Genomic DNA, 9,525 nt, shown 5'->3' with positions numbered 1-9,525 from the left:
CTAGGGTACCACCTGGAGGTCCAAGGGGTCGTAGGCCGACACCCGCAGATCCTGAAGCAGGGCTTTCAGATTGTTCCTCAGGGCAGTGTAGGGCGGCTTCTCCTCGTACTTGAGGGCCATCACCACCTTCAGGTACTTCTGCAGGGTCTCTGTGGTCAAGACACGGGAGGAGCCTGAGAGGGGTACCCAACCCAGAGCCTGAGGGGCTCTGGCTAGAGGGTCTCAGCCGTGGTGCCCATTTGCTCGGTGCTTCCTCTGTGCCCAGCACTGCCACGACCACTTAGATTTAAATTGTTTTTTTTGGAAAACATCAAACATAAGCAATAGGAGAGCGGTACCATGAACAGCAGCGTATCCGTCACCCAGTCTCATCAGCTGTCAACTAATGCCCATCTTGTTTCATCAAAACCCCTACCCCTTCCCCATCCTGTATTGTTTTAAAGCAAACCCAGGCTGATTATACAATTTTATCTCCGACTATTTGGTGGGTATCTCTAAATGGGAGCCAGCAGGCTTGTACGCCGGGAATCTCTGTGGCCAGGACCCAGCTCAGCTGTTCTCCCACAAAAGGCCCACGGAAGGCAGGAAGCCGATGGACGCAGCTATGCACCAAGACAATTTATTTATGGACTCTGCGGCTTGAACGTCAGACAGGTTTCACGCGTCACAAAGTGTTCTTCTCTTGACTTTTTTCCCCAGCCATTTCAAACTGTAAAACAATTCTTAGGGGACTTCGCTTGCAGTCCTGTGGTTATGACTCTGCGCTTCCACTGCAGGGGGCACGGGTTGGATCCCTGGTCAGGGAACTAAGATCCCGCAAGTCAGGGTATGAGGCCAAAAAAACCCCACAAAAATTTAGTTCACTGGCTTACAAAACCAGGCTGGCTGCCCCAGGGATGGAGTTTAAAAGATAGAGGCTGTTTTAAAAGATAAAGCCTTTTTGTTGTTTGTTTTCCCTAAATAGCACAATACCATTATTACACTTTTTAAAAGTGCCAATTATGAAACCAATACAGTAATCATAATAGCTCCCACTTGAGCAATGTCGTCTCAGGCTGGCTCTGAGCACGTTTAATTAGGGCTGCGGCAGAAGCTAAGGCAGCACCCCTGGGCCCAGCTCTACACTGAATTCTCGGGACAACCCTCGGGAGGTGAGGGCTATTATTCGCCCCATTTTACACGTGGGGAAGCGGAGGCTCAGAGAGGCTGGTAAACCTGGGGCTGAACTTCCTTCTGGCCCCGCCCACCCCAAGCCCGGCCCCACCAGCCCCACTGGCGCCACCAGCTCCACTTCCCCGTGACTGCCTTAGAATCAGCAGAGCTGCAATAAACTAACCGTGGGGCTCCTTGTTTTTTTTTTGGTCATGCTGGCGCAGCTTGCATAATCTCAGTTCCCTGACCACGGATTGAAGCTGGCCGGGCCCTGGGCAGTAAAAGCCTGGCATCCTAACCACTAGACCACCAGGGAACTGCCAATGGGGCTCATTCTTACGGAGCAAGAGCCCGAGGCTGGAGGGGAGAGTGACTTGAGCAGCAGAGACATGATCTGAATCCAGGGATTTCAGGTAATTTAAAAATGAGTCCTGGGCTTCCCTGGTGGCGCAGTGGTTGAGAGTCCGCCTGCTGATGCAAGGGACGCGGGTTCGTGCCCCGGTCCGGGAAGATCCCACATGCCGCGGAGCGGCTGGGCCCGTGAGCCATGGCCGCTGAGCCTGCGCATCCGGAGCCTGTGCTCCGCAACGGGAGAGGCCACAGCAGTGAGAGGCCCGCGTACCGCAAAAGAGTCCTTACAGACTGGAGGGGATAAACTATCCTTTCCCGGCTGTCTCTCTGCCTCATGTTTAGAGAGCAATGTAGACGTCCTACAGCAGGCACGCTGGAAAAAACCACTCCCCCAAAACAAAACCAAAACAGCCTCAATCTCCAGTAAGAGGAATCGGCTTTAAAAATGATGGTTCACATGAAAAGATGCTCAACAGCGCTAATCATTAGAGAAGTGCAAATCGAAACTACAGTGAGGTTATCACCTCAGTCCGGTCAGAACGGCCCTCAGCGAAAAGTCTACAAACAATACATGCTGGAGAGGGTGTGAAGAAAAGGGAACCCTCCTACACTGTGGGTGGGAACGTAAAGTGGTGCAGCCACTACGGAGAACAGTATGGAGGTTCCGCAGAAAACTGAAAATAGAGCTACCATATAAACCAGCAATCCCACTTCTGGGCATATACCCATAGAAACCTCTAATTCAAAATCATACACACACCCCAGTATCCATAGCATCACTATTTAAAGTAGGCGAGACAGGGGAGCAACGTAAATGACCACTGACAGATGAACAAATAAAGAAGACGTGGCATATATATATATATATATATATATATATACACACTGGAATATTACTCAGCCAAAAAAAGAATAAAGAATAAAGAAGACGTGGCATATATATATGTATATATATATACACACTGGAATATTACTCAGCCAAAAAAAGAATAAAGAATAAAGAAGACGTGGCATATATATATATATATATATATATATATATATATACACACTGGAATATTAGCCAAAAAAAGAATAAAGAATAAAGAAGACGTGGCATATATATATGTATATATATATACACACTGGAATATTACTCAGCCAAAAAAAGAATAAAGAATAAAGAAGACGTGGCATATATATATATATATATATATATATATATATATACACACTGGAATATTAGCCAAAAAAAGAATAAAGAATAAAGAAGACGTGGCATATATATATGTATATATATATACACACTGGAATATTACTCAGCCAAAAAAAGAATAAAGAATAAAGAAGACGTGGCATATATATATGTATATATATATACACACTGGAATATTACTCAGCCAAAAAAAGAATAAAGAATAAAGAAGACGTGGCATATATATATATATATATATATATATATATACACACTGGAATATTACTCAGCCAAAAAAAGAATAAAGAATAAAGAAGACGTGGCATATATATATATATATATATATATATATATATACACACTGGAATATTACTCAGCCAAAAAAAGAATAAAGAATAAAGAAGACGTGGCATATATATATATATATATATATATACACACTGGAATATTACTCAGCCAAAAAAAGAATAAAGAATAAAGAAGACGTGGCATATATATATATATATATATACACACTGGAATATTACTCAGCCAAAAAAAGAATAAAGAATAAAGAAGACGTGGCATATATATATATATATACACACTGGAATATTACTCAGCCAAAAAAAGAATAAAGAATAAAGAAGACGTGGCATATATATATATATATATATATATATATATATATATACACTCACTGGAATATTACTCAGCCAAAAAAAGAATAAAGAATAAAGAAGACGTGGCATATATATATATATATATATATACACACACTGGAATATTACTCAGCCAAAAAAAGAATAAAGAATAAAGAAGACGTGGCATATATATATATATATATATATATATATATATATACACACTGGAATATTACTCAGCCAAAAAAAGAATAAAGAATAAAGAAGACGTGGCATATATATATATATATATATATATATATATATACACACTGGAATATTACTCAGCCAAAAAAAGAATAAAGAATAAAGAAGACGTGGCATATATATATATATATATATATATACACACTGGAATATTACTCAGCCAAAAAAAGAATAAAGAATAAAGAAGACGTGGCATATATATATATATATATATACACACTGGAATATTACTCAGCCAAAAAAAGAATAAAGAATAAAGAAGACGTGGCATATATATATATATATACACACTGGAATATTACTCAGCCAAAAAAAGAATAAAGAATAAAGAAGACGTGGCATATATATATATATATATATATATATATATATATATATACACTCACTGGAATATTACTCAGCCAAAAAAAGAATAAAGAATAAAGAAGACGTGGCATATATATATATATATATATACACACACTGGAATATTACTCAGCCAAAAAAAGAATAAAGAATAAAGAAGACGTGGCATATATATATATATATATATATACACACTGGAATATTACTCAGCCAAAAAAAGAATAAAGAAGACGTGGCATATATATATATATATATATACACACACTGGAATATTACTCAGCCAAAAAAAGAATAAAGAATAAAGAAGACGTGGCATATATATATATATATATATATATATATATATATATACACACTGGAATATTAGCCAAAAAAAGAATAAAGAAGACGTGGCATATATATATATATATATATATATATATATATATATATACACTCACTGGAATATTACTCAGCCAAAAAAAGAATAAAGAATAAAGAAGACGTGGCATATATATATATATATATATACACACACTGGAATATTACTCAGCCAAAAAAAGAATAAAGAATAAAGAAGACGTGGCATATATATATATATATATATATATATATATATATATATACACACTGGAATATTAGCCAAAAAAAGAATAAAGAAGACGTGGCATATATATATATATATATATATATATATATATACACACTGGAATATTACTCAGCCAAAAAAAGAATGAGATAATGCCATTTGCAGCAACATGGATTATCAAGCTAAGTGAAGTAAGCCAGACAGAGAAAGACAAATATCATATGATATTGCTTATATGTGGAATCTAAAAACAAAAAAACAAATGAAATTATAAATAAGACAGAAATAGAGATATAATTAGAAATACATTTTATAATATAAAATACAAATATAAGATGTATTTCTAATTATAACCCATTACTCACATACATATATATCAGTATAAATATGTATCACTGAAGATACGGCATTTCCTTAACTTCTGTAAGGCATTCGTATTTTTCTGTTTTTTAATTTTTAAAAATCCTGTTTTTGACCTGTTAAACGGATTTCAGGACTAATGAGTCAGAACTGTAGTTTTAACTGACGTTAAGTGTATTATACCACAATTAAAAAAAAAAACCCCATAAAATTCTACAGGTATTGACACAGAAGTCTCTAAGGTATCACCTTCTTAAATGAAAAAGTAAGTCCGAGACCAATATACGTAATATGATTCCATTAAAAAACCCCACACATTATGTGTGTGTGTGTGTTGCTGTTATTATTGTCCAGACACACTTCTGAAATTTGGGGGAAGATTTCTGTCTTTCTGCAAGGGGCACAAATACATGTGTGATTTGGAAAACTCAAAGAAGGAAAATAGACTGGTGTAAAGAGAGGCATCCCCGGGATGGGCTTGAGCCCCGGGTCCCTCCAAGGCCCCTGCCTGCTCCCTCCCCTTGGGACATACCTGAGGTATTGATCCAGTGACTGCACTGTCCCACGAGGCCTTCTGGGTTGTCAAGAAACCTGAGAGGACAGAGGTACATGTGAAAGGCCTTTTAGGGAAGGAGAGCAACCTTCTGAAACAGGATGTCTAGTAGATGTGCCCTAGTTCTCATTATTCACGGTAGTTAGGACTTAGACACTGAAGGAGCCAATTCTGAGCCAGGAGTTTACCAGAAGCACAGCTTCCAATCGCAACATTTTTACCAACTGATCAATACATCACCTGGTTTTACCTGTGTGCCTAAAGACATCTTATTTAATATAATGTTGATCCATTCACATGGATCTCTGGTCCAACAGCACTGAAGGATGCTCATCTCACACACGTATTTCCTTGCGCTTAGCACTTCATCACTATGCTTGGGGCCATTTTAAACAGCAAAATCCACCCCCGCCAAAGCATAAAAGTGTGGAAAATGTGGCACTAAACAGACCACATGAAGGACACTTGTGAGCTGAAACAAGAAGGCAGAGTGTCGCCTTGTTCAGCCTCGGGTAGGATCACGTGCATCGGGCAACTCAATTTTCTCCACTCTGCGTGTCTGAGAATGACTTTGAAAGCCATTCAAAGTATTGATTTTGGGGTTACAGATACATTTTAGTGAAGAGGTCAACTCACAAATACAGAATCTGTGAATAATGAGGATAAACTATCTATCTGTCTATCCACACACGTATTTGTATACATATACATGTATAAATACACAGACACACACACACACAGACACACACACATCCTCTTGGACCACTCAAGAAAAATGAAAGTTGCGGCGGAGGGACAAACTAGGAGGTTGGGATTAACATATACACACTAGTATATATAAAATAGATAACCAACAAGGACCTACTGTATAGCACAGGAAACTCTACTCAATATTTTGTAATCATCTATAAGGGAAAAGAATCTGAAATAGAATATATATATATATTCATATATATATCCATATACATATAACTGAATTACTGTGCTGTATAATGAAACTAACATGCTGGGGACCTTCCTGGTGGCACAGCGGTTAAGAACCCTCCTGCCAATGCAGGAGACACGGGTTCGAGCCCTGGTCCGGGAAGATCCCACATGCCACGGAGCAACTAAGCCCGTGCGCCACAACTATTGAGCCTGCGCTCTAGAGCCTGTGAGCCACGACAGCTGAGCCCTCGTGCCACAACTACTGAAGCCCGCGCACCTAGAGCCCGTGCTGCTTAACAAGAGAAGCCACCCCAATGAGAAGCCCGCACACCGCAACGAGGAGTAGCCCTGCTCTCCGCAACTAGAAAAAGCCCGCATGCGGCCACAAAGACCCAACGCAGTCAAAAATAAATAAATAAAATAAATTAAAAAAAAAAAACTAACATGCTATTGTAAACCTACCTCAATTAAAAAAAAAAAGCAAGAAAGAGAAATGAAAGTTCATCCACTTCCTTGGCTCCATCCTCAGAGTCCTGGCCTCCTGTATCCTCCTCTGGCCTGCACCACCGGGCTGGCTCCCCACTGTCCACCCAGGCATGGGGTGCTGTCCTCCCCTTCCCCGCCCCATAGCCCACAAGTCCCCAGGCCCCACCCTCCTGCTCCCTAGCACTCTCTGCCCCATTCCCCGCTCTGTCCATGGCTCTAAGCCCAGCTCAGGCCTCACCCTTTCTCCCTGGACCCCAGCCTCCTCCCTAGCTTTCCATGCAACCCCCCTACAGCCCCAGAGAGTCTTTCTATGCCCAGAGTGGACCCTGCCCCTCCCTGCTCGCAGCCCTCCTGTGGTTCCCCAGTGCCCTGTTGGGAAACCTCTGGCAGCAAAGACACCAGCCCCTGTGGCTTTGCCTCCCTGGCTTCCTCCCTCCATCTCATACTCCAGTCACACCAAACTCCTAGCCCAACCAGGTCACACATCCACCCACATCCCCTGGCCTCTATACATATTGCTCCTCTGCCTTTGGCAGCCTTTCCCCACCTTGACCCCCCGTGAGTGGCTGCTCTCCCTTCTGGACATGGCTTGAGGGCTGGTACCGTGGAAGCTTCCCCTGGACCCCTGCAGGTTGGGGAAACAGATCCCTGCCGAGTGTCTGCACACCCTGCGCATAGGTCCACGGATCCCCTACAGCAACTCTCATATGTGCACAAGAAGGGCTGGGTCTGACCCTTGTCTCTCCCCAGCAGCCTCAGGGTGTATGTGGTAAATGATTGAGCGAGCGAGTGATGGCAGAAACGGGCTGTGCCAGCCTCAGGACATTGTAAATTGTGTGAGCAATTCTCCCATCACAGGCTGTCACTGTGTTCGTGGGACCTCCCCACCCAGTGGCAGCCTTGAGAGCAGGGACCAACTGCAACCAGAGTCTGTGCTTTCCCTGCTGGGGGCCTTGCACAACAGAAAGCCATGGGGAATCAAATTGCCTCTCCTCTTTCTTTTATTCATTCATTCTGTCATGAACTAGAACTTTCAAAAAAAATGAATACATATTTGCTGAGTGAATGGAAAAAAGCCACGCACACCAGTAAGACGTCGGAGAGGACAGGCTAGGGCTCCGGAAAACGTGCATGTGGCAACACTGCCCCCTTGTGGGCCCTTTGGTTACTGCCTCAAGTCAACCGACAGAGGCTGGGCTGGTGGTGTTTAGAATGAGTCCCACCATCACCACCGATGCTCCCTGTGGAGTATCTTCATGTTCCCCGCCCTCCCTCTGTGATCGTGGCTGGAATCTGGGGTTCTGGAAGGAACTCTTACTTATTCTGAAGTCATTGATAAAGTGATTACTAAGACCTATTTTATTTACTCTGCGTCCTACTTGGCAAGGGCGGAGCCTCTTAGTGAAGCATGTCACAGTCACATTTGTTTAACTCCTGTGAAGGGGAAGGTGGGAGAGCGGTGAAAAGGGAGATACGACTGTTCTTAGGAGTTAGAGGAGGTAGGGGGAGGGAGGATCCAACCCAGTGGAGCCTCAGGAAGCAGGTTCAGAATGCACGAATGAACGAACAGAGAGTTCACACATGTGACATGCTGTCTATCCAGAAATCTTGCCTCCCCTTTGTCCACCTGGGAAACTCCTCGGCAGACCGGGTCAGGCGTCTCTTGGGTAAGTGCTCCCAGGGGCCCGAGGCCAGGTCACGTGCCTCCCCTCTGCTCCCAAAATGCCCCGGGGCTGCCTCCACCCTCACAGGCACCGCTCACTTCCTGCCTGCGCGTCTCCTCCCGGCCTGGGAACCTCCAAGGCTGGGGCTGCCTCTGCCTGACCCATGTGCCCACACGGAAGCCCAGGCCTGGGTGTGAAGAAGGTTCACGCCTTCTTTCCTTAGTCGTTCATCCATCCTGCAACTATCTCATGAGCACCCACAACGTGCCAAGCGCTGTACTGCGAACGACACAGTGACAAGAGAGTTGACGCGGTCCCTGCCTTCAGAGAAATCCGACTAAAGGGGGCACTGCGGAGGAGTCCGCTACCTGGCGCCCAGTGTCACTGTGATGGCAGAATCCCAGGGGTCGGCAGCCACAGGCTGGAGACATTTCCCAGCCCCCACTGCAGCTTGGGGTGGCCACGTGACCAAGAGACATGTCAATTCCGGTCCTGCCCTCTAAAAGCAACGGGTGTCAGTGGCACTAGAGCTCACACCCAGTATGAGGGGGGCTGAGGTACCCCACAACCCTTGGTCTCCTACCTTGGGGCTGTTAGTGAGAAGGAAGTAAAGATCTACCTCGTTTGGGCCGCAGTCTTTCGAGGTCTCCTCGTAAGAGCAACTCAGCCTCGTCACTAACACAGCAGAGCGCTTCAAGGAGCAGTTCACAAACTTCAGCCTCACTTAACCGCTTTAGCGGCTGGGCTGTGGGCTCCGACTACTTGTGTTGCTAATTCTGTGACTCGTTTTCACCTGACTTCAATGCAAAAATGGAAAACTACTGGAAAACCAGAAAATAAGTGCAGAAAGAAATGAAGAAAGCAGGGAAATGGGCTCATGTTCTGGCAGGTTCTGATGCAGAGGAAACCTGGGAGCTGAAGGCTGCTCTCTCTTTCTCTGTCTCTTCATCCTTCAGCAGAGATGTTGGGGCCTATTAGCACCGAAGTGGGACCTCCTACTTGCCTCACTGCCTTTCTGGAGGTGATTCATCTGTCACAACTGCCATGAGACCTGCCCTGGCCTTTAAATCTAAAAG

The 9,525-nt window shown here is 43.5% G+C and overlaps 1 protein-coding gene across 1 annotated transcript in view; it reads right to left on the bottom strand.

Annotated features, from left to right (window-relative positions):
- The window catches only part of VRK3 (VRK serine/threonine kinase 3), a 35,240-nt gene continuing 25,715 nt past the window's right edge, over positions 1–9,525 (bottom strand). Inside the window, exons 11-12 of the mRNA XM_065898266.1 lie at positions 5,352–5,410; positions 1–149 (exon numbers count right to left, since the gene is read on the bottom strand). Coding sequence (XP_065754338.1) covers positions 1–149; positions 5,352–5,410 — 208 coding nt within the window. The remainder of the gene's footprint in view (positions 150–5,351; positions 5,411–9,525) is intronic.

The sequence above is a fragment of the Phocoena phocoena genome, chromosome 20 (genome assembly GCF_963924675.1).
Source record: "Phocoena phocoena chromosome 20, mPhoPho1.1, whole genome shotgun sequence".
In the NCBI taxonomy this organism is placed as follows: domain Eukaryota; kingdom Metazoa; phylum Chordata; class Mammalia; order Artiodactyla; family Phocoenidae; genus Phocoena; species Phocoena phocoena.
The sequence above is the reverse complement of the archived record's forward strand: the minus strand, read 5'-3'. Positions and strand labels throughout refer to the sequence as shown.